Genomic DNA, 26,760 nt, shown 5'->3' with positions numbered 1-26,760 from the left:
AAGTCGTCATCATCATTATCATCATCATCATTATGAGCAGGGAAGCAGGGACGGTGCAGTGGTGAGAGCACACGCCTCCCACCAATGTGGCCCGGGTTCAATTCCCGGTGTCGACGCTAAATTGGGGTTAAGTTTCTCGCCCCTGCTCCCAAGGTTTTTCTCTGGGTACTCCGGTTTTCCTCTCTCCACAAAAACCAACATTTCCAAATTCCAATTCGACCTGGAAAGTACAGTCACCTTTGAATGAGTTCTTAGCTATAGAGAGTCCTTTGGTCCTCCGTGGGTGAACAAATTACTTCTACAAACAAACAGGCCATTTCTGAGTTGCCTTGAACCGACATTGAGAAACGGGAGTTTCCCAAACCGATCCTAAGATGCAAAGAACAAGATGAGCAGGACTTTGGCCTGGAAATATTAATAACGTCTATTAATCATTATCTTTTGTTGCTTCTGAGGAAGGGGAAGCGTAAACCCATGGACGAAAATCAAGCCCCTAACAATTGACCTTTGGCCAATACTAACCCAAGCTTAGACAATCTAGAACTAGGGACAAATGACTGGGACTAAGGACAATCTTTATTACGGATACCAGCTTACCCTTAAGTTATTTACAGGAACTGTCCTCATAAAATATACGAATACAAGAATATAGCCATGAGCAGAAAACAATTGTCCTCAGAGAGTTTAGTCTAAGCCAATCATAAACGAAAAATCCATTCGCCTCAGGGTAATGGCTATATATGGTCCGTTTATAAATTCTGACAAAAATTCATACCGCACATCTATGTCAGCACGGTTTATAAAATACACATTTAACCGTCTTATATTTACAGGCAGGCATTGAGAAAGAGATGCACATACAATCCCGGTAATTGTGTGAGACGACGCTCTTAGAATATCATGCATGTTACCGCCCTGATCCCAGGGGTTTTCTTGTAATATATCAAACACGAGACACAGTGTTTCATCACATACCTACTGGCAACGAGAAGAGAGTTGAAAAAACGACGCGCAGCGGAGTATTTTTAACAAACTTCGCGGTTTTTGATATTGTGATGAAACACTGTAACGAGTGTTTGATATAACTTCTCAAACAAACTGATTTTGAAAGGGAAATTAAGGATACAGAAACGAGGAGTTTTTCATCAGATATCCAAACAGTCCAAACACGTCACGGTGCATGATTTCCTTTGTCTTTGGCTTTTGAAAAATTAATGAGTTTGAGAAGTGGCCTTCATTCCTCTCTCTTGTACGGAAATTCAGTTAAGGTTTTTCACAGTCAGTGGTAAAGCCACTGAGATGCATTCTTATCAGTGTTCTGTCCCTATGGTCGGCGGGTTGTCGTACGCGTGTCGGGGGATTTATTGTTTTAAATCAAATAGAGCCAGCGAAGCTGTGAAAACAAGTTGCAAAGCGACGATTTTTGAATTGAATCTGATTGAAAATGATCAAGAAACAAATGAAATCCACTGATCCTGATAGAGCCAGTGACTTAGGAATCTAAATTCTAGGACGCCTTGGGTCAGTATACATGACAGGCTGTGTGAATTCCCCTGCAAAGGTGAGCGGTAACTAGCCACATCAACGACTTCCATTCTTGATAAATGGCCTTGTTACACTGCAAGGATGTCTCATTTGACTCTAGAACACAGTTTTCTAAGTTCATTTAACCTAAAAATTGGATGCAGTATCGGGTTGTTTTTTTTTTTTTTTTTTTTTTTTTTTTGCCGATAATTAATTACCTTTAGCCTAATTCCTAAGTAAGTCCTCATAATCCACAGGCTGCTGAGGGCCATTTTTACGGTTAGTCATTTAAGCTAGATTCCCTGTGAAAATCAATTCTTTTTGCGAATCAATACGCAACTTTTATCCGCAAAAACAAAGCCGCAAACAGCAATGACATAGGGCGCGTGCCGCAAGTGGCGCTAACAGCACGTAAAGAATGAGAGCCATATTTCGCCTAAGTCATTTCGCCCTAGGCGACACTATTGGCTTTATCTTGCTCTTGCTAGTAAGATTTTACCTAGCCACAACGACAAGTCCCTTATTTTTCTTCGGGACAGTAAAGCGAGCGAGCTAGTCCGATAATTTTCCCAGGGAGTGCTCGTAGTCTAAATCTCACCAGTATATACGAGTAACAAGATCAGCGTATGACACTGTCAACGGTCATCTTTCTGAATCAATAAGTTATCTATTTGCACGGTGAATTCAGCCAGAGTTTTTGGGCTTTTTCTCTTGGTTAGACGTCGCTATCGTCTCGTTTTCCACCCATTTTTGGCGACGTTTCAGTCAACGTTCTCAGTTCCTTTTCTTCGATATTTGTATTCCGGGATACGTAACGCGCCACGCTTGAGACAACGTCCAACTTGGTGTAGCAAACTTTCCGGCAAAGAATGCAATTTTTGCGGAAATCCGTACTCATTGCGAAAAGAATGAACGGATTTAAGACGTGTTTTATGTAGTAAAGGGTGATCGTGGTGATGCTAGCGATGGAAAAGACTTGTCTGTTTTCGTTTTTGAAGCTTTCAGTCGCAAACTCCCTCACAAGCATGTAGATTAAGCGCGGAATAAAACACACTTGAAACACGGCAACAAGAACGATCAACATTTTGACCAGACGCGCTTTTTTTCGGATTTGGTTTCGTCGCTGTTCAACCGTACCGCTTCGTGTTAATTGGGCCGAGGCGTCCTCCCTCTTAATAGTTAATACTATCTTAACGTACAAAACTGTTTCCAAGACCAAAGGCAGACACATATAGATGACAACGAGGTAGACTTCAAAGACCCTACGGTAGGTGATAGAAGGCCAATTGGCAGCAAGGCAATATTTTAAGCCCTTCACATCTACCTGCTTTAGAACTATGGCCAGCGGTACGCCTATTGACAAATAGCATGCGCAGTAAATAACTGCGATGACTATCTTGGCTTTGCGAATGGAAAGTTTGGGTTTGAAAGGTGTGACGATTCCGCGATATCTTTCCAGAGCTATTACAGTGTGACTTACAACCGACACACATACAATCACGTCTTGTAATGGGCCAAAAAACTGACACAGAAATTCCCCAAGAGGCCAGCCTTTAAACATCTCAGCCATTCGAAGCGGACTTAGAGCAATGGCCACAATAAGGTCGGCAATGGCGATGTTCATGATAAATAAATTGCATGGCGTCCACATTTTTCGCCTTCCACATATTGTCGCAATAACCGTGCTATTACCAACCAAACCTGCTATTATAACAAAAGACAATAAACTGACGTTAATTATTTGAGAGACGTTATTATTGCCGACGCCCGGTGCTTTTGTTGCATTTGGGAATTCCGTGTTGCTTGTCATTGGCGGGAAACTTGTGACGTTTGCCATTTTCAGGAACACGGAATCGCCAATAGTGTTATTCAGTCTAAAGTGGAGTTTCCAAGTCAGTCCGCTGGCTCTAGCTATTTGGCGTGAACCCGTCGATGATCTTTAGCTGTTGGCGTCAACTTTTTGGCTGTTCCTATTGATCCTTCGATGGGAAGGTCATTAAGGGGCTCTAAACGGAGTGAAGTCTTGTAGCAGATGACCTGCAAGCACAAAAGAACCGTCTTTATGTAAGCGGCATAGCCGGAAAAGAATGACACAAGATTTTGTATATCATGTTCTGAAATCATTCAAATGCATCATGTTTCAATGTCACAAGCAACAATGAGCGGCAAACCTGAAAACATATAACTTAGACTTAAATTTTCATCTGGCGGTAGTTTATATAAATACACGACTCTTATTTCAATAAGTAGTGTCAACATTACCTGCGAATGACATGACCGATTGAAACGTTGATGAAATTCTGGGAAGATGAATGTCAGTGGGAACGTTCTGATATTATCAATTTGTTTTTCTTGAAAGCTTTCAGAATAAGATGTGGACATATTATGTTTTTTGTGTCGAGCACATTTTCTCGATTTCAATCAGGTGTATCCGGCACTCGTTCTCGGCGGTTCCGAAAGTTTGGCTTGATTAATGTAATATATTTTCGACCTAAATATGTCGCAAGTGTCGCCTTGTTTGGAGAGTGGAAAAGTGGATTTGTTTCTTCCTTTTGGTTTGTTTGATGCCAGTTCAGGGAGCCCAGGATCAAATATAACCGGCAAAAAAAAAATCCAAAAAATCATGACTGTTGCGAAAGCTAGCTTCCGTGTATTCAACGTGCACTAAAGCCTCAATACGTCACATTTCTTTCACATCCTAAATATTGTTTCTCAACAACCGAGGCTGTTGTTAAAAAACAATACTTCAGGATGCATCTTAATTTAGCAGGGCTGGGTGAATCTGGCGCTAATAAAATGATTGATCCAACTGAATTGTTCCTGGCCAGTGTTAATTCCGAGTTGAGACTGTTTATGAAATGTTCAGCCAGGAGCACCCATTTCGGGGAATATAATTCGGACGGCTTTAAATCGCCACAAAAATTCGGATTGAATTGTGAAGACAAACTAACATTTTAATGGTGTTTGGAAAAAAAATTGTTTTCGAAGGGGCGAAAAACTTTTCATTAAGAGAGTTTCGAATTAAGGCCACCTATAGGTTAAAGGCAACAACCAGTTGTAAATTCAGAGGACGCTGCTCCCTAATATTTTCGGCGACTTGAAAATTCAGCTACAGAATAGGAGTTGAAAACTGTGTGTAAGGGTAAACAAAAATGCCGCCCTTTGAAGGCAGGAAAACGATCTTGAAAACAGACAACGAAATTTGAAGTATCTGATTCTCGTTGAATGCCCACAAAATTTGGTCAAAATATTTTCTCCCTCGGGGTATCATCTACTGTAAGAATAATTATAATATGCATTTGGAGAAGCAGGTTTAATTGTTTGATTATTGACCGAGAGAGTGTCCTATAAATTTCTGATCGATCGGTACGGAAGAGCTTTAAGAGCAGCTGACTGAGAATATCGAGAACTCGCGGTCAAAACTGAAATTTCGGATTTCCTCATATTTTGTCAGAAGAATCCCTTTAGAGGACTATTTACGAAAATGACATTAAAACTTTCCAAAGATTTTTCGTTTTCGAGAATTCCGGCATAATGTGAAATGCCGTGATCACGGCGCAGCCGGCGTTAAATTTTGACGAGATTTGGTGCATTTTCAAATCGCTCGGGAAGGAAGACGACTCAGCGTATTAAAACGAGCTTTTGAAGTTAAGTTAGGCATCCTTCTGAGAATACGGTCTTACGAAAATATTGCTGGAGGATTCTTATTTACATGCAGTTTTCAAAGTCCGAAGATTCCTATTTTCAGCATTCTTGTTGACACTTGAAATTGTGGAAACTTTGCGGACAAAATTCTTTTTCTGGTACATCGAAATTTATAATGAAAGTTACAGTAGAGCAAAGCTCTATTCTTGTGCTGCAACATATCAAAAATTCAGCTTGGGTAATTTAAAAGCCAGTCTTTGACGGAATAAAACACATAGGGAATTTTTGACATTTTTTTTCAAAAAATTCCTGCGGTCACGCAAGGACAAGATGACATGTTTCAATAAATTATTGCTTGTATGTCATTTTTACCGGAGAATTATATAATTCTTGTTCCAAAACTAAATCTAATGATCTAATAAGTTTTGAATTGTTTTATATACCTTAAATAAAATAAGTCTAATTAGGGAGTGAGATGTAACCCCAAATTTGAAAAGGTCAAGGTGTCATGCTCGTCCAGATCTCAACCAATTTTTTTTCATTGTCACATGGTGCATCTAGAAGTACTTCTAGAACCAAGTATTTATGATATATCTTACTAAATAAGAACTTGTTTCAATAATAAAGCTAATAGCAGGCGTTAAAATCACTTTTGGGTTTGTGGAGCTGTGCAAAGCAGGCATGTTTTCTAGATCACAGCCTATCAACAACACGCTGACTGTTGAACTCCTCGCATGTGAACACTTGAAAATGAGGAAATATTTCGAGGCAAAATCTTGCCCTGGTACATCGAAACTTACAACAACAGGTATGCTTGAGGTACGATCTGTTATTTTACTGCTACATGTAAGAAATCTAGTTTGGGTATAACATTACAAAATGTAATACTATAAACAGTTTTTCGTTGCTGAATATTCCTATACAAAAAATTATTCACAGTTAGAATGAGTGATAACTAATGCTACAGCAAAATTCGTAAAGGCCGATTGCCGTGGCATATAACGCAAGGTCAAAATGATCGACAAATTTCATTATTGTACTTCACGCAACTAGTACGTTTTTCACTAAACAGAAGGGTGACAATCTGCTCAGTTCTTAAATGAATCGGTACGAAACAGCGACATTTTCTACCTCACAGTCGATAGCTAGGGTTAATGACATGTTTACGTTTTTATAACTACAGTGTAGTATCCGAGTTGTATTTGCCTGCCGCTTCGATACCGCTGATATGCGATAAAATTCCATTTTGCCCGGCGCTTTGGCATATTTTCGAGTAGAAGGTAGATCACCTACACGTGGTATTGCTCACTGAAGACGAAACTTCCATCAAACAAACGTTGCGGTATTTTCATCTTTTTCGCACTGAGGAGTTCAACTAACCCGTGTAGTCTGTTTGTCTGTCTGCCTGTCAATAAACGACCTTTATCGTAGCTAATTAAACAGCATTTTCTGAGTCTTTTTGAGTATTTTCTTCCATAGTAAAGAAAATAACATTGATTTAAAGCTGGTTACAACGCATTCAACTTGTTAACAGATATATAAGTTTGCTGAAAATAATCCCTAGATCCCAGGCACTTGCTTTTTCCAACCGACCCTCAAACAATCTTGAGTGAATATGACATTTAAAAAAAGAGGACAATGAATGAAGTTAATGCGGGGAGAAGAGGAAGCGGGGAAACTATTGTTTTATCTAAGAGGAGGGTACCATGTGGTATAGGGAGACAATACTCTGGTCTTAGAAGGAAAGGTGACTGATAAAACTTTAAAAAAAAAGAGAGAAAATAATATTCAAAAACCGCTATGGTCTCAGCAATCATTCTATCGCTGTGGCTACTTTAATGTGAACGAATTTTGAATCTCCTCCAGTACACACATACCCATGCACGAAAAAGGTATTCAACAATAATCCGAAGTATTTCCGCACTGCAGGTTTCTCATGCTCACAAAAAAAGCAAAGGAATATGCCGTACCTCTAAGGCCTTTATTCGATTCACCAATGATGATGATGATGATGATGATGATGATGATGATGATGATGATGACGATAATGGTGATGGTGATGATGATGATGATGATGATAATGATGATGATGATTTTAGGGCTTATTCAGGCATATATGTCATTATTGAGTTTCGCGAGCGCGAGGACGAGCAACGCTTGCGGAATGCTAGTCACGCAGATTTCTCCCTCTCGGCCCCTTCCGACTAAACTAGACGTCTTAACTAGATGTGTACGGTCCTCGTTGGCGGTAGCCTCCCACGCAGTCGTTTTGAGGGGACTCGGGGAGGAGTTAATACGAGTCCCCTAAAAACGACTGCGTGGGAGGCTACCGCCAACGAAGATCGTAGACATCTCGACGGCGCGGGCAGATGGTCTGATTGTTATTCGACTCATCCTTTCAGAATATCAAATTCCATCAATGTAAAGACTTTTGTTCTTGGGTCATCGTAGGTTGATCAGAAATATCACCGCTGTTTGTATTCCATCAATGTAAAGTCAGTAAACTTAACTTCATATGTTCAATCAACAACATCAGATGATCGATAACTTTACTAACATGCGCGCGCGAGGATTCATTACATTTCACTGTCAGTTTTGTCGTCAGCAAACAGCTTCCTGGCGTTGGGACCTGGATGACTGGAGATATCTTTTTGGCATTCACCCAAAGAAACGCAGGTTGCTGTAATAGTACGAACTTTGACTGCAACCGGACTCGTCGTCTATCAAGGACGAAAATGAGCACGGGGCCATAAATGCAACCGAAAATATATAGAAACTGAAAAATATGACATCGCGGAAGAAGAAATACAGTTTCTAGTATCGAGCAAACCACTCCAAACCAAGAACGCACATTGCTATTTATAACCATTTTGCGTCATTGTTTATAAATAGCAAGTTTAATAGCTATGTACACGGTGATGGCCATAATATGCAAACAACCTTGGTTATTTTCTGGTGCTCTTCTATCCGGATCGGACTGAGAAGGGTGGACTATTGCTCGCATTAATGGGGATGGTTCATTAAATGCCTATTTTGCAGGCATTGGAACGGTAAGTGCTCATTCAAATATATTATAGCCGCTGTGTAGCCGTTAAAGATAATATTATGGCCAGCCTTGCACTAAAGTGAAAGCATGATTTTCTCTACCGGCTCTGATATCTCAGTTCTGTTTATGATATATAGTCTAGAGCCTGCAAATTGAAAACACAGATACCTTGTTCTTCAGCTTTTAGAATTCTCGTCTTCGCTTGTCCAGCTCAATGTAAGTGCCTGTCACGACATTTTATTGACAGTGAGGATGAGATGCAGCTTTGACAAACCTAGGATTTATAAAAACTGCGACTTTTGCGCAACTTTTCTGAACCAAAGGCGTTTTTACGCAAGTCGATTAGTAATATAATGAAACATTATCGCCTGTTGGGGATTTCAGATACATTTTGATATGAAATATTTACTGATTTCGTTTCGTATCCTTCGCATTGTTGACGCTGGCGTACCGAGGAAAGCGTGACATAACACCTGAACGTTTCATTTTTTTGTTTGCGATGGGTGATCACCTACTAGGAAAGAAATTATTTTTTACAGGGATAAACCCATCAACACATGAGATTTTGTTTCCGAATAACAACTTAGTTTTATTCCAACAGAACTGAAACATAAACAATAAATTTATTTTAAACTTATTTTAAAACTTGTCCTTGCGTGACCACTGCCATTTTTGAAAAAAAAAATTAAAATTCCCTATGTGTTTACTTCCGTCAACGCTTGGATTTTAAATTACCCAAGCTGGATTTTTTATATATTGCACTACATGTATAGAGCTTTCCTAAAGTATAATACTTGCTTCAAATTTCGATGTACCAGGACATGATATTTGTCCGCAAAGTTTCCACAATTTCAAGTGTCAACAAAAGTGCTGAAAATAGGAATCTTCGGACTTTGAAAACTGCATGTAAATAAGAATCCTCCAGCAATATTTTCGTAAGACCGTATTCTCAGAAGGATGCCTAACTTAATTTCAAAAGCTCGTTTTAATATGCTAAGCCGTCTTCCTTTCCGAGCGATTTGAAAATGCACCAAATCTCGTCAAAATTTAACGCCGGCTGCGCCGCGATCACGGCATTTCACATTATGCCGGAATTCTCGAAAAGAAAAATCTTTGGAAAGTTTTAATGTTATTTTCGTAAATAGTTCTCTAAAGGGATTCTTCTGACAAAATATGAGGAAATCCGAAATTTCAGTTTTGACCGCGAGTTCTCGATATTCTCAGGCAGCCGCTCTTAAGCACCTTTCTTCTTCCCTTTAGGGCAGGTGTCAGCCATCAATTTCGATTCAGATTTTTTCTAATTACGAATGATTTGAACTATGATTTCAATGTCTTTTAATCAGTGTTTTCCCAAAGTCCATTTATGCGGTTCATTTATGTGAACTGGCTAGTCGGTCAAAATGTTAATCTCCCTCGGGCTATCACGGATAATGTGTTATTGATGATGAAGAACTAGAAGAATTTGCATTAAATTTAAGGACCGAAGCATTTCAAGAGTCCATTTATTCATAGCTCGGATATAATTCAATTGAAGTTCAAGAAAATGTATTCATTTCCCACTAATCCGTGTAAAACTTAAGGCCCATAGCAGAAATGGCAGAAAATTAGTCTACTATGGTTTTACTTAGAAAAGTTTCAAGAATAGAATAGAGAGCAGATTCCATCATTTTCCGGTGACGCACTTGAATCGGGTTACGGTTTTCCAGTGAGCCACAAACGACAAATTCTCAAGACTTTCTATAATAAAAAGTAAATGTTATACTATAATTTACAGGGCACACGGCACTGAGAGCTTAATCAGCAAAGCACTCGACGAGCTTTTTTGAAAACGGTGCATACGCTTCCTAAAGAGTCATACAGCGAAGAACTTAAACTCTCGCCGTTTCCGTTGCCTGGGTGATGTTAAAACTTCCTGCAGCCGAAAGTAAACACGAAGACAGCCTTACAGTACGTAGCATCAAAACTTCTTAATCTTTCAAAGAATTTTCAAGAATGTAACCCGTTTGGCTGACAAAAAGTTCCTTAGCAAAATCAGCATTTTGAGTTTCTACAATTACCTCACAAGACGCAGCCGCTCAGAAACGCTTCAGTTCACTGGATCGTGCAAAATTACAACGTTCTTCCGATTCTTGTATCGGTACGAGCAAGTGTTGCTTGAAGTGCTCGAAATCAGTAAAAGCTAATACTTTTCCCCTTGTTACTGCAGAAAAATGATATCAACTCTGAATCATCCGACTTTTGAGCAAATGATTCATCTGCCGGCGTAATCTAGCTCTTGACCAAATGCCAGGGCGTTAGTCTAATAGATGTTTTGAAAAACAATCGGGTGCTTGACAATGACAAAAACAAGTTCACAGATGGGTGCCTTCGTGATAAATTAACCGTCCTGAAAATATTTTTACAAATTCATCCACTAGAGTTGCTCCAACGTCTTTATCCGAGTCGTGCAGACGTCACAAACCTGATAATCTCATCAGGTAATGTGATAATCTAATTTAGAAGATTAAAAATACATTTAAGCTCTCTCGCGCTTTCAGCTTCCCATAAAATTCCTGTATTTGACTTGAGGCTGAATAGAAAACGTTTGCATGAACGGAAATGATTTTTGCTTGACCTTTGAATAGTGTCTTTTAATGATTTTAGCATGTGCATACGATAACAACACCAACCAAATAAAACACGATAAATTACATTTTACATTACCATAAAAATACTGTAAAGCCTCATCAAAAATTGTAACAGTATTAATTCAATTTAATTCAATAATGGACTATTCTATGTTGTTTAAAAAGCCACAACTTCTTTCAGTTGTAAATCGATACGACGCTAATCAAGCCCATCCTGTAACTTATACATCCATATCCATTTATCCGCAAAAGTTATCCTCTCCCACGAGCAACCGCGATCAATTTGCCTTAATTTAGCCGGATATCGTCACAAAAATAGGCTGTATTTAATAATTGACTACCTTTTCGTGCTATGTAATGTTTACAAAACGAGCAGGAGTGTTTTAAAACCACGAGGCGCAGCCGAGCGGCTTCAAAAACATTCCTGGAAAAGCAGGTGTCAATTGAGTTCATAATAATTATGCTTTTGTGAACGTTGGAAATTAGCATGCGAGAAAAACACCGCATACTTATGAGGAGTGTTTTATCACCTGATAAAACACCGCATACTAATGAGGAGTGTTTTATCAGCTGATAAAACACTGCTTACTGATAAGGAGGAGGTTTATCGATATAAAGTCACTGCAAGTGATGTATTATCGACCATTTGATTGGTCAATGGACTTATGAATTATTAATGAGTTTTTGAAGGCGTACTATTCTTAATTTTTAGATTTTTTCTTTAGTGCAGACACAAATGTGCTTTCGTACCACAGTAGAAAATATTTGCTTCTTGCTTATTTCGAGAAAGTAACATTTTAAGGGGCTCTGATGAGCCGATATTTCACTAAGTAAAGACAGTTCTAAATTTGGCAAAAGTTAAACCACATGAATGTACCTTCGTACCATAGTGAAAAATATAAAATAAAATATTTGCTCCATGCTTATTTCAAGAAAGCCTATAAATATTTGAAAGGGCTTGATCAACGTATTTCATAAACTAAGTATATAACTGAGACAGTTTTAACTTTGATATAAACGTGTTTCAAGGTTTGAAATGAAAATAGTCAAAGAAGCTGTTATGAGGTAAATCAGGGGAGGGGTGGTACTTCATATTTGAGTTATGTAGGTGTATCGATTTCAGCGCTAGGGTTTAGATTTGAAACTGGGTTCGTCTGAGATGTCAGGTCTACAAATTGGTACTGGAAAAATGCATGAATGGGAAACAATTCATGTTTAGGTCTGAAAATGTGTAAGTGGCAACCATTAGTTTAAAATCGAGTAGGACTCCCAGTAGGGCAAACACAATACCGGTAGATTATTGTACAGTCATAAATGTCTAAATGCTCCAAGGGAAATTCTAGAAGCAATCTTTGCACTCCTTTTACTGATATATGACACATTGCGCCATAACGTAGATTATGAGAATGATGTATTATTCAGCGAGTGACACAGGCATACTCCGAAAAAAAATCCTAGTGCTCCTATCAGGAGTCGAACCCAAGACCTTCCGAATACTAGTTCAGATGCCCTACCGACTGAGCTACAGGAGACTCGTGGGAGCTAAGGCCATAATATTGTGAAAATCCGTATCACATTTTGAACCAAAATTGCCCTGGAAAGATCTACTTATCAAAAGTAAACATTGTACTATACCGTGATCGTACACAACACATGCTCCCTCGCCGGCAGTCGTTTTATAAAAGTCGAGGTTAACGCACCCGAGCCATCATACATTATTTAATTTGACAACCCTTGAAACCACTAAACGAATTTTTCTTTTCACATAAGTTCCTTTCAAAGATTAGCATCAGATTTCTCATACATTGATAGCTAGCACAGAGGTGACAACGTAATCATGGGATAGGACTGCGGGGTTTCGGAGGATACCCCTCTCTCAAGATAGTCAGTATGGCTTTTGGCCTGTATGGTCTGAAACTGATAGTTTCGCTTGAAAGGGGCAAGTTAGACCTGGATTAGGGTCAGACTCCACACGGGGCATAATTATGACATCAGAAACGAGTCGCACACTTCCACAAAAACATTCAAGGTCCTCCATTCTTCCTCCTTAGTGCATTAGATTTTTTTCTAACAGGAATTGAAAAGAAATCTCGAACTTAATTTTGCAAAATCGTGGGAAAAAATATTTCTGCCAGTTCTGTTCAGTAGTTCATGTTTTGGCACATTGCTGTTTTTTCGTCCCGCAGAGAGGCAAACAAATTAAAAAAACATCTTTTACAGCATAGTAAACAGTACCACATGGAAAATATTGGTGAAAGGCTTTCATTTCAACCTAAACATCGTGCACGTACACAGCTCAAAGTATAAACAACAACACGGGGAATAAGTGCTCAATAGCTTTCGTTTGCTGAATGGAACACTTCAGGATTTCAACCACAGACTCAAAACTTAGAACAGTAAAATGAACAACACCACAGGATAGTACTGCTCAGTGCTTTCATTTGAATCAGTTACACTCTAGGATTTCATTTACAGACTCAAACGTCTGAAACGTTAGAGTAACCTTGTACAGCAAAGTAAACAGCACCACAGGAAAGTACTGCTCACCAACTTTCATTTGAATGGAAACATGATAGGATTTCATCCAGTGTCCACTGAGTTAAGAACCATCTGGAACAGCATAATAATCTGTATCATGTGAACATACAAATCTATAATTGTCATATCAACGCCGAGTCTGTGTGGTGCACAGAACCACAGGAAAGCAATATTCCGTGCTTTCTTTGAACGTGAAACTTTTGGATTTCATCCCATAAACATGACTCGAACTAGAAGCAGAGAACCACATTTCATAAACAAAGGGTTTTCTTAATGTCACTCAGTGGCTTTTAAATCTGTTTTCATTGAATAAATAATCCCAAGGCCACCACGAAGTGCAATAAATTACATTTTATAAAATGAAAATAAAACGAGGGAGTCATTCAACATTACAATCATATACTCCTATTAAGATTGCGTTAACGTGCGATGTCTTTGAAATCAACGAAGTTACTACCTTCCTGATAATTCTTAATTTAATTTTCAGGAGAGACTTACTATGTTCCTGATCAAGCTTTCGAATCCAACGAAACCTGCGCGGTTTTGAGTGAATATTCAGTATTTTCCATTATGTCCATTGTCAGCAAATTAATAGGAATGGACTATCATGATAATGTAGTTTCATGATTGACGTAATAAGTTCAACAGGGACAGAATATCCTGTGTTCCCACATCGTTTTCTGGCCTTTAAAGAGAGATTTATATAATTTATACAGCCGGATTGATCTGTTCGGATGGTTTACCTGAAAATTTAAGTTGGGGAAAGCTTTAGGAAACGGAACTTTATTCGCTAAATTTTCTAGCTGACCTTTTTGGCGTATTTTTAACGACACAATTGCCCGTCAGAAATTAAAACGAAAGGAATTACTTTTTCAGTGTTACGAAATTTTGAGGTAACATTTTGCCGAAGAAAACTGTAGATTTTTTTTGCGAATACAACTGAATCCGAAGTGAGTATAGCTTTTCTATTGAAATTATAGTGAAAGGAAAAACAGGGAGTTCATGTCATCCAAATAACATGTCTAGCTGCATCAGTAAGTGCGTCAGTAAGTTTGAAAACACAAGGCAAATATTAAATATAAGAGAACTACTAAAAATCTCCTTTGAGGTAAACAAAAAGACCAATCAGACAAAGTGTGCGAGAAAATCGAAAATAATCAGATTCACCGACATCGTGATTCTTCAATTGAAATTCAGAAAAGATGTTTTAAAAGTATAAAACTGTATAATATTGAAAACCGGTTCGCGTTATCTTTAAACACTTAAAAGTGTTCTTTAAGGGTTATTTAGCAACTTCAGCCGCTCAAACAAGTCGCGCTGAAATAACTAAAGAATCTAAAGTGTTAGTAGCTTACCTTTAAGTTTTAGACGTTAAACCTCGGCGTCCAATGTTAACTGCTCCAGTCTCGAATAGCCTTTTAAATTCGCAGCTTTGCTTTGTTTCGACTTCCTTTCAGAAAAGAAAAGAAAACAAAACATACATAAGTCTGGCATGAGTATATAAAAATATTTTCAATTATGTACAATCACGAATATTGAACATACAAAATTAACAAGATTAGGGGGCGTGCAAACATATAATTTCAAATCACGTACTTCCTCAAGTATGAATTTTGGTGGTTAACTTGTTGACCAATAAGTTTTATGTTGTGGCTTTTCTTTTCTAATACAAAATATCCAACATCAAAATTAACAAAGTAATAAATATTTGAGTAGACGGTTCTTCGCTGGTTAATTTTCTTCTGTTTGTTCGGAAAGTATACGTAAATAATTGACAATTCCCTCAAATGAACGGTGTAAACTTGAATGTGAAACGCTTGCAAATACGCCTTTGGGCTATTTGTGTCTAAAGTACTCAAATTTAAATTCGGAAGAAAAATTACAATTTAGATTTGTTAATATAAGAAAACAAAAGGCGCCACAGGAAATGCGCTTCTCAATAGAGTTCAGTTGAGCAATTGCACTTTAGGATTTATTCACAGAGTCCGGCAAAGATGTACATGTTGGTTTTCTGCGTGCAGGTGACGATCGAGGTTCAGTGAATAATTGGCCCCTGGAGAAATAATAACAACGCTGACTAGCTATTCAGTCCAGTTCGCTGTGATCACAAATACTTCGTCAAGCAATTTAAAAAAATTTCCAGAAATTCTCACCTACAGTCAGTGCGGGCAAATGAAGGCAGAACTCGCAATGGCATAAATAATTTCGCTATCGAATTATTGTCTGTAATTGTGAAGGTTTTCTTTAGTTGCGTGATGATTCAGGGCTTTTGAAATAGAAATATTAATTAGAAAGAAGGAAGGGAAGCATTAGCAAAAGACATGATATAATGTAAAACGTAAAGGAACAAATTTTAAAATCATCGACCAGTTTAAGTAACAACGAGTAAAGCCACTAGGTCCCGGATGTTCAAAGAGGGGATAACTTTATCCAGTGGATAAGTCACTTATGTAAATCTGCAAGACCACAGCGACAAACCGATGAGTGGTGCCGGATCTCTTGTAGACTTGGATCATTAAATTATTTCAAATACAAAATATCGAAGGCAGACTGATCCTAATGGCGGAGGCGGCGAACTTGAAAAAAACAAAAAGGCTAGAATAACTGAAATATATTTTAAATTAGCACGATATTTCGGTTTGCAATACAAACCTTCCTCGGAAGCTGAACGCGCTTTTTTTTCGTTCGCCAGCTCCGCCCGGTTAGGATCAGTCTGTCGTTTATTTTCTGCGATAAGTCACTATCCAGAAGATAAGGTGTATTACTTGGAGAATATTTTATCCGCTGGATAACGACTTTATCCACTGGATAACCGGCGTTATCCGCACTTTGAACAACCGGGCTCAGTTTGATGTTGGCAAGAGGCTAGCGGTATGTAAATCTCTGAGGTAACACAGGTTAAAAGCTAGCAAACTGAAATAAGTGTTCATGCACTCATACATAAAGCAGTTAAATCTGACGGCATATTTAAAATTGAAATTGTATTAGGAAGTTTCTTTCTGTGACAGCTGTGAGAAAATGTCGATAATTCGTTTTTTTTTTTTTTGTTTGTTTTTTTTTGTTTTTGTTTTTTTTTTTTTGTTTTTGTTTTTTTTTTTTGCCAGAACACCTGACTTGGTACTTAGATTTATACGCGCTGGAAACGTTGAATCATGATTCAGCCAAAAATACATTTGCAAGATTCTTCCTCTTTCAGAAGTGAGAACTTGAAGCAAATTGTGTTTCTTTTATTTTTATTTTCAACATTTGCGATGTATTTCTATTTTCGTTAAATAATCAGCGCAGGTGAAAGGATGAAATCTCGAACAATATTTTCACCAACCAAGAGCAATAGCGGAAATGTTACATTAAGAGTATTAGGCATATTGCCGGGATTCGAGCAGATTAAAACAAATTGAAAACTTGTTTTCTTCTGAGCAAATAAAAATTATGGTAACATCATATTGTGGAACCGAAAAATTGAAAGATTACTGTTCATTCTCCCAGCCTGTTTTTAAAAACAATGATTGTTTAGAAAATAACGTGCTGAAAGGCTCCGGATGGCATTTTAAACAGACTTTCAAACACTTGCTGTACAGAATTTTAAACATCTTTTTGCAGTATTTTGTTCGGTTTTCAATCAAAATGAATATTGAACATGAGCAACTGTTATCAATCCTTCCTATCATCACAACATACGCTTCAATATCAGATCAGATTGACTAAACTTGGAAAGTATATACACACATTATAGGTTACGGAAACAAGAAAGATTATTTCCTCTAATGCGCTAAATTCAATTTGATAGACATATGTTTCGCGAGTAAAACTGGCGTTTGGAAGAAGCGATTTTTTTAAACTTCGAATTCAATGATGGCGAAAACATTGCCTTATTTCCGAGAAGCAAGATTTGCTTCCGATAAAATTGGAGAAATATCAGTACTCGTTAAACACCGGCTGTTTCCTGCAGGCTCAGCCAGAACTTAAGACTAGGTCAATTAAAATTGCACGCTTGGCAAAGCAAGTGACGAACGAACCGGATGTAACGCTTGTTCTTAAAAGGTTCTCTGCATGTTGGATTCTTGGTTAGGACAAATTTTGCATATCGGTGTGTTTCGGAAAAAGGAACATTTTCCTTGGTCATGCAACAAAGACCTGCGCTTAACCAGAACAATTTTCTGCCCAAATGGCCGGTTGTATCTCGAAAAAATCAGTAGGGTTCTTTTATCCATACAGTTTTAAATCAGTCCACTTTTTACCTCCCTCGTTTTGTGTTGCGCGTTAATAAGAAAAGAATTCACAGTGTATACAAAGCGATGCTCGGCGTTATGTGGGGGTTGGCAAACATGTGGGCAGGGGAGGCAAACATGTGGGGACGGCAAACATATAGGGAGGAGGTGCAAAGAAAAAGTTATGAATACAGAACTATTGACGTCAGTATTTTAAATTTAATTTAATGGACGAAAGAGCAGCTAAAAGGCAAATCTCTAACATCAAAAGTTAATGTGGAAAAATATTTTTGTGCTTAGTGAGATTAAATTAAAATCCTCGTTGGATGTATACTCGAAAAATTAAAAGTTTGATTTTCTTTTTTTTTTTTTTCTTTTTTTCAGTTGACATGTGCGTGTCAGAAAAAACGGAGCACCTTCTAGATAAACTCCCCTCTAGCAGCTGTCAGCACGTTCATCCATTCATGTAATTTCATTCACACGAAGCCTACGAGCTTGCAAGCTCTCGGGGAAAAGGAGAAGCGGGCAGGGGAGAAAAAGAGCTTGGCTCGCAAGTTTATTCACACGCATCCAAACTGAAAATCTTTTGTTCAAATGATTCACTCGCTAAGTTTATTTCTTGCAACTAATTATTTTCAACTCCAAAACTCATATGCTAAAACTAACAAATAATGCTACGCTGCTTGCTGTTATTCGTTCTTTTATCCGAGAAACTGCCGTTGCTAGCCTTGATTACACAAGCAAGGTTTTATGTGGGCGTAAATTTGACTTGGTGAAGCGTTTTATACGTGTAGCAGGGAAACTTAACCTGGGTAAATGTTTCCATTACGTCAAGGGGAACAATAGAAATTTCCCTTGAAAAACCATAAAACGTTAAGTTTTGGCAGCGAATTGATAGCTTTATTCCTGGATGTTGAGACATATAGTTTTCATGCAGTTAGGGGAATTGATGGGGTTGATGACTCAAAAATGACTTCTTGGACAAAAATGTTGTAATAACAAAACAATTGAGTTTTGGTTAAAATCTGCCGCATAATAAACTTGTTCTTTCCCTTATTCTGAGAAATTCTGGGTAAGATAAAAGTAAGGAAAGCGAGCCGATGAAGCGAGCTTGGGGGGGGGGGGGGTGGGGGGTAGTGAAATGACTGTTTGACACCGTACAGTACAAGAGCGACAAATCTCCCCGCAAAATAACAATTACAGGAGAAAAAAGTACAAACGTTGCTTTTCCATCGCCCATGGTCGGTACAAAAATTCATTGCCGCGAAAATCGTGGAACTGAAGTGAAGAAATATGACCAACGTGGAAACCGACTTTACCCGGGTTAAATAGAAATCTTGAGTAAATTTATTGCGGGCAGAATTTCACTGTGGAGGCGTTAAATTTTAATGATGAAAAATAACGTAAAACTTGCGCGACGTTTCGATGTCATCATGTCATCATTTTCAAGCTTAGGAAATAATTGTCGAATGTATACACAAGGTTGACAAAGACTTGCAAGCTTGTATAAATAGAATGATGCCTGGTGGTGATCATGACAGAAACGGCGCACGACTTGTTCCGCATTTTGCATCATTAATTGTATATCAAAATTGAATTTAATTAGAAGCCTATTTTACCTAGTGCAAGATCAGGGAACGAAATCTATCACTGGCATATTTCCGACTAAAAACATTCGCCTTCACTGCTGGTAGTTTTTATCGCCAATTTATAAGGTTTATTTTTGCAGGTAACATTGATGAGCAAACAATAGGCTCGTCACAGAAATGTACGTGCATAATAAGAAAAGTACAAAATGAAATGAAATCAACACAAAATAAGGATATACCGTATGGATAATTCTAAGAATTAGAATCTGGCTGACTAAGTCTATCTTTTTTTTCCGCGAAGATTATTGTTACGAGGTTTAACACTGCACGTGTTACTAAATAAATATATTTTGGATATCTTTTATAGATAAATCTGAGGGCTTGAACGTTGTCCCTTTCAGTTGTTTAATGGAAATCAAGTTGTACAGTAAAAAGATTTCGTTATTAATTCCTATGAAAAGAAGACTGCAATAATCGAAGTGAGGAAGGATATGTACGCCTTATAAAGTTTTAGTGCGGTGTTTCTATATCAATAAACCTGATTCTGTGCAGAGCAACAGCCTTTGCATTAAGTTTACTGAGAACTGATGTTATACATGGGGCAAATGTGAGCCGGGTTGGTGTCGAAATTAACACCCCGCAGTCTGAGTTCTTCTCCCTAATTTGGCTGATATTATTGTCATTATTTGACTTCAAAGCCAACTCGTAATCATAGGAGGATTTACCAATTATCATTATCTGCGTCTTAGTAAAGCAGTTGTCTTCAATTCTATCCATTTTATCAGGAACAACAAACCATTAACGCAGAATTCAAGCGCCATAAAATTGATAAATCAGTCCCTTGCATAGTAGTCAGTAATATATGATGTGATATGATATGATGTTGGTGGTACTGGTAATATCATTACATTTAAGTATATATACATTGAATAGAAGCGGACCCAGGAGGCCTACAGCACTGTATACACAACAGATTGTACGCTGAACTAGCGTCTTTTTTTTTTTTTTTTTCAATTTTGACTCGCTGCTAGAGGTTGCAAGGGTACAAATAAATAAAATAAAGGGAATTAAAGTTAAGTTTCTGCTTCCTAAATTTAAGTATAAAGATAAGTGTGTATAGGGTGAAGTAGGAACGTTAAGACGACCAATCAATAATAATAATAATAACATAAGACGAAATTTTGCCAAAAATTACCAATTCTTTCTGTAATAGTTTATTGCTGTGCAGAAGCTGTTCGTACAGTATTGCAATGAATCACCAGTGGATAAGTCGCTATCCAAAGGATAAAATATAATAAAATAAAATTGATATATTTTATCCGCTCTTTAAACAACCGGGGACCAGATGTATACTATTTTACAACAAATAAAGAACTAAATTTACCTTGAAATGCTAGTGTAAAATAAATCCTTTGTGTTTCACTGTTCAGGCATCATACCGGCCGTCTGCCACTAATTTTACGTAAAATAAATCAGAATGAAAAGAGCTACAATATTTAACCTTTTGGGATCAATTTGCATAGCTATTAATGTTTATTAATAACAGAAAACTGTTCACACGTTTTGAAATACATGAATAATTGCTTTGCTTGAAATTGTGTTCTTTCAGTCATTTTTTTTAGTCAGAAATTTTCTCGGCTACAAAAACGTCCTAAGGTGCAAATTAAATTTCAAAATCTCAAATTCGTATCTTGTCAAGTTTGTGACTTAGTCACAACGTAACACGTTGACTGGGAGAATTAAGGAACTCTCAGATATTTCAAACAGTACTCCAGGGCAAATAGAGAGACGGTGTTACCAAACAGCTGAGAAATGTCAGGAAAAATAAAAGAAAGTCGAAGCCATTGGACAAATCGCTGCCCACCGAAAACTCCTTTCTCCAGATATATACATATATTTTTAACTAAGAACTAATTTTAAAAATACCTGTAAATCAAAGTCTGAAAACTGAAACGAAAACTGTAGACAATTTCGCACTAGTTCTATTATCTCCTTCAAGGTTACAAGATTTAAAGAGTTCTAATCTAAGTGATATCCATTAATTTTTAATATTTTTATAATTTTTTGTACTATTTTCAGAATTTTTCATTAAGCAGGAAGGTGCATTAACGATTTCACATGACATTACTAAAAATTCGTTAATCAAAACGGTATTGTCGCTAAAAATAGTGACCTTAATACGAATTTCAGGGCGAAATTGCATTAAAATTACAATGAAAATATGTTATACCACTTTTAGTTCTCAAAATATTGTCAGTCTCAGTGAAAACAGGAATATGTCATTAATTCATTATATTTTTTCTAAATAGTGGATTGCGCACTCCTAAAGGCCAATTTCGTAACACTAGTATGATGTCACAATAATTTTTTAGCTTTGTCAATATGGTCAACGGGGGTGTTTACACCAACCCCTCCCCCCGGGGGTGTTTACTTGCTTCCATCACGATACGAATTTATCCCGGTTCCCTCCTGTGGCTCCGTATTTGTTTACGTGGCGTAATGGGGAGAGTTCAGCCCGGTAGCTGTATCGCGGATCGAGATTTTCGATCCGGTGCGAAAACTCCTACCAGTATCGTATAAACGCGATATCGCCATTCATTCCGATTTGATATTGGTCCACTCAAAGTCAGCAATGATTCCAGTATCGGTGGATATCTGTACTGAAGGCCGTAATCGCCTCAGAATTTCGGATTTAGTTGTAAATGAAATCTCAGGTATTGCTCGAAAAGATGACCGTTCAATTTTTTGTAATACTGGAAAAGTAATAAAATTCTTTCGTTTTCGCAGGAGCAAATATGTCGTTAAAAAAACGACAAAAAATATCAGCTAGCATTTTCGTGAAGCGGACAACAGCTAGCAAATTCAGGGATCGAATAAGATTTCCTTCCGTAAAACTTTCTGCAACCTAATTTTTCAACTAAAGCATTCGAACATATCAATCTGAATTAGCTTACACAAATATGTCTTTAAAAGGCCACAAAACTTTCTGGAAACACGTACGGGAGACAGCATTTTAACGTTGGGTGCCTCCCGGTCTACTGAGAGACTGCTAAACAGAGCTAAGTTTTTCTTACGTGCTACAAGCCTGCATATCACAATCAATGATTCGTCCAAGAATTTACCACACTTATGGCTGAGAGGCCCGAAACGAAGCCACAAGCCGCGGTCACGCGGGAAGCCATAGCAGTGTTGTAGCGTATGTGTTTACATGATCATATCGATTGGCGTGAAGTGTCCCTTCGTGCAAACTACGTATGAAATCACAAGTCACACCGGTATACACTCACACAGGTGCAAAATACCACCTAAAGAACTAGAAAATGACTGCTTTGTACTCACATAACTTGACTGTAGACAATCCTGAAAGTTTGGGATGTACCTGATGCACTTTAAAAACACTTCTGTGAACTGCCAACTGAGGCTTGGCTCACAAATAATAATAAATAATAAATAAAGACTTTATAAAACAAACTTTATAAATAGACCAACCTTTAGACTTAAATAAAAAAAAGCGATATAACGAAACAACGTTTTGACTTCCTCAGGATGTTATTACCAAGTTCACTGCGAGGTGTCAACTGAAGGTTATTTCTTGTTTAAAATAGATGATCTTAAAATTTGCACAGGCTGATGTAGTGGCAGAAATGCGAAAAAAACGTTGTTTGTTTATATCCCTCTCGCGTTTGCGTCATGTTATGTCCGTTTGCGCTCCTTTAAGAACGCCGTGCCTACGAATTCAGAGTTCACAATGATTTTTGTGCATTTTATGACTATGGGGGAAGAAGATCTTAGCAAGAGCTGTGGTCGTTCAAAAAGAAAATTGGGGGTAACTATGCATTTTTCAGAGATAACTAAGCAACAATAATTAAAAAAAAAAAAAACTTTAAAAAACAAAACAATGTATGGAATTTTTTTCCAAATTGAACCTTGATTATCTCTGTAAAAAGCGTAGTTACCCCAAATTTTCTTTATGTATTTCAACAGCCCATTCTAAGATCTTCTTTTCCTGCATAGTCGTAAACCGCGCAAAAATACCTTTGATTTAGCAGGCATCGTCCTAGTCCTTTACACAAATATCACGTAAAATAGCCTAAATATTTTCCGGAAATTCTCAAACAAAATGTCTAAATTTCCCAAAACATTTTTCCAATATATAGAAAAATCCTCGAAATATCTCGTATTTTGTTTTTAAAATAAGCCGATTTTGAATCCCTTGTGCCAAAATTTTCCCCAGCGGGAGCTGAAAAGTATGTCAGACATTGTCTACACTATTTTTATGGAAATAAAGCAACTTTCAAAACAACATGGATGCAAAGTTTAATGTTTTCTCACTAATGGCTCAAACAGTTGGTATGTCTATCATGTGCATAACGACTATGACTTAGTATTCTGCCAAGAAAATAGCGAGGAAAAGCTGGAAAACAGCCAAAAAAAAGGCTATAAATCTTTCTAAATATCCCAAAATTTTCTAAATATCTTAAAATTTTCTAAATATCTCGGAAACTTCTAAATATCTCAAAAAATATCCGGATATTTGTGTGACCTACATCGTCCTTTCTTGGCCGATCCTGAGATGCGCAGAACGAATGCGTAGTAGCAAAAGAAAGGACTGTCTTTTTAAGGGGGGAATACACCTAAATTTGAATGAAATTTGAAGAGGTTTCAAGAAGGGATAGAGGAAAGAAAATGATTTTTGGAACACTAACAGACAGTTGATATCCACGCAAGAGCACCCCAGGTTGCTAGTGGACTAGACTTGGTATCCGTCTATTAATTATTAACTACAAATTCCAATTTTAAAACTTCACTGAATCTTCAATATTTCTTATTTCTCTTAAGTTTACCAATCTTTCTAGAAAAACTACTCCTCCCAAATATACCCAAAAATCACCCAAAAATTCACAAAATACCCCACAATACAGATTCACGATATGATGATAGGGTTTTGGATTGCTTGAAACGCGAACGAGATATTTCCATTAAAGCCATGTCAAGTGGCGGAAAAATGGCGTTCAGGTGTAATTCCCCCTTAAACGTGGTTGAAACATTAAGTGCTGGTCTGCGTCTGACAACGATCACGCACGTCATAGATGTTCAAACGACGTTTATTTTAAAACTGATCACTAAGAAAGAACCATGAAAAACATGAAAAGTACCTTATCGATGGTATTCATATACCAACGAGTCATACATCGGATAAAAAATTTGCCTTGCTCAGTGATTAATAACTTCCTCTTCTAAAAATAGCTTACTAGAGAAAAATCTAGTTCTTATTCTATACTTGTGGTGTATATGTTTCATTTGGGTTTACATGAAATACCTAGCGCGCAGGCGCCTGTCACGTGAATCATCCCTGATAATTTTCAATTTTTCAGCTGATGAAAGTTCGATAAAGCATTACCCGAAACGTCTGTTACATCAACAAAAATAGTCGGTGTCAAACCCTTCACCCGAGTGTTAAAGCATTGCTGATATGAGTCGGTAGTGTTTTTAATGCCCGCTATAATCCCCTTTAATCCCTTTAAATAGGACATAATGGCGGCGAGGACTTTAATATGGCATGATCGATAAAGCTAGATGACCTGTCCGGCAAAAAACCTTTCGATCCGAATGGTGCTTTTTCGAGTGTTGGCAAGGTCTACAACAAGGTTCAGAAACGAGCTTTATCCTTTCATTCAGCGGCCGAAGGAGTTCAAGAAATGTTCGAAACCATGGCTGACACGGTACATACAACAGCGGACTACGAAAGAGACTAGAAATCCTTTAACACCTGCCTTAACGACTACTTCATCCCCAAGGTAAATCATGTGTTTGGAACTCTTGAAGCTTCAAGAAGGTCAAACAGTGGCTCTATTCGTAACAAGATTACGACAAGTGGTAAAAAGTGGGATGTTTGCCCCCCCGCCCCTAAGCATGTGATGTCACTTGTTTAACAGCTACTCCCTCCTCCCTAAGGTCTGATACCTGCTCAGTGATGACCCAAAACTCTCAACACTAAGAGTAGACGACTTATTAAACTGTTCTTCTTGCACTTTGGTGCTCAATAGGGAGTTCAAAACGAACATCCATGTTGAGTTCCTTGAAATTTGCTAAGTAAACTGAGAAAGAAAGTCCTTACCTAAGAACGGAGGATTCAAAGATTGAGGTAAAATGGCTGCAAACGCGTGCAAACGTTCATACTCCGAAAGACGGTTACGCCACTGGTGTCCTTTTCTCTTATGCTTTTAATTAGTACAAGAGCTCCCCTGGCTAGGCTAAGCTATCTCTGTATAATATACGACGATTATTAAGGCATGGCTGATTAGATACCGTATTGTTTTCAATGTTTGTTATAATCTGCTTTAATCCGTTTTAAAAACATGCCGTCGAAATACAACAATACCCAGATGAACGGAATAACACGAGAAACTAATTTAACTGCAAACTCAAGCCTGTGCCGGCATGCTCTTAGGTTCTGCTCTAAAACGAGTTGAGATTTTCTGCGTATAATTTACTTTCAACTGAAGTCCACTAGCTTTCTTTGTCACATTTCGGTTTGAATGGAGTGATTCAAGCCTCAGAAAAAACTGTAAACAGTACCAATTAACACACAAACAACAAGTGATGATACATAGCCGACCGTGCATGCACACCGTGCTGTCAAGAGCCAACCAGCTGGAAACAGCTGTCCACGGTTGCATTTTGTCTCTCGGTGCCTCTATCATATTGCTGTCGTGTTAAGTTTTCTACGCAGTCAGATCAGGCTTGCAGTTATTTCAGTTACTTATGTCGTTCAACCCGGCCAAAGTTAAAGTAAACTGCATTATAACGAACCCCGGAACAACGAAATCCCCTGACGAACACGATTCACGAGCCGGCCAACTGGCTTGAAATCTACACTGAGCAGTAACGAAATAACTGTCGTTACGAGACCGAAGCCAGCGCATCGAGAAAGAGCTTGTTATTTGCTGACAAATGTTTTTATAGAAACTCTCGGCGCTTATCAGCCACTTCGTCTCTAATCAGTTTTGTCAACTTTTCAAAAATTGTTAAATTAATGATTAGCCAAACCGCGATAAAAAAAAAAAAGTCGTTATGACGAAGCCTCGTTATAATAACGATATTTTTTCAGTTCCCCGGCACTACTTTGAAAGGTGAATGGCATTAAGGTCGAACAGAACTGCACATCAGATAACGCGACCGTTTAAAATGCGACCGGTCTAAAATAATTATATACGTGATAGTTTATAATGAATGTACAGAGATTTTTCTCATGGACTTACCCTCTTCATATTCTCGAATTTTCTTATGTTTTCACTTCATTTTCGGCCATTTACAGTGACAATTTTTTAAGACCAGTATATTGGCTCAAAACAACTTTGTTGAATGGTACTCCGAAATTCACAGACGTACACGAAAAAAAACTACCGAAATATTAATCAAAATGGTTTCTTTTTACATGTAAGAGAAGGCCCGCTGAGGGAAACTGAAAAATTCTATTCATTCAAAAGTGAAATGTATAATATTAAAAAAGAGCAGCTTGGCACTAAATTTACTGAATTTACTTTAAAGACGAAAATTCATTAAACGAGCGATCAAAGTAG

General features: G+C 37.8%; 1 protein-coding gene across 5 annotated transcripts in view; it reads right to left on the bottom strand.

The window, feature by feature from the left end:
• Nucleotides 1-554: 554 nt before the first annotated feature.
• LOC146451700 (pyroglutamylated RF-amide peptide receptor-like) overlaps nt 555-26,760 on the bottom strand; it is a 29,701-nt gene continuing 3,495 nt past the window's right edge. For 2 of the 5 annotated variants that reach the window (XM_085098725.1, XM_085098727.1), the window contains exons 2-3: nt 14,736-14,830; nt 555-3,561 (exon numbers count right to left, since the gene is read on the bottom strand). In XM_085098725.1, coding sequence (XP_084954851.1) covers nt 2,240-3,361 — 1,122 coding nt within the window. In that variant the 5' untranslated portion in view covers nt 3,362-3,561; nt 14,736-14,830 and the 3' untranslated portion in view covers nt 555-2,239. Of the gene's footprint in view, nt 3,562-10,272; nt 10,642-12,477; nt 12,551-14,735; nt 14,831-20,561; nt 20,707-26,760 lie in introns of those variants that run through there. The other 3 variants (XM_085098726.1, XM_085098729.1, XM_085098728.1) reach the window with 3 other exon arrangements.

The sequence above is a fragment of the Pavona decussata genome, unplaced genomic scaffold (genome assembly GCF_977016875.1).
Source record: "Pavona decussata unplaced genomic scaffold, jaPavDecu1.1 SCAFFOLD_386, whole genome shotgun sequence".
Classification (NCBI taxonomy): Eukaryota; Metazoa; Cnidaria; class Anthozoa; order Scleractinia; family Agariciidae; genus Pavona; species Pavona decussata.
The sequence above is the reverse complement of the archived record's forward strand: the minus strand, read 5'-3'. Positions and strand labels throughout refer to the sequence as shown.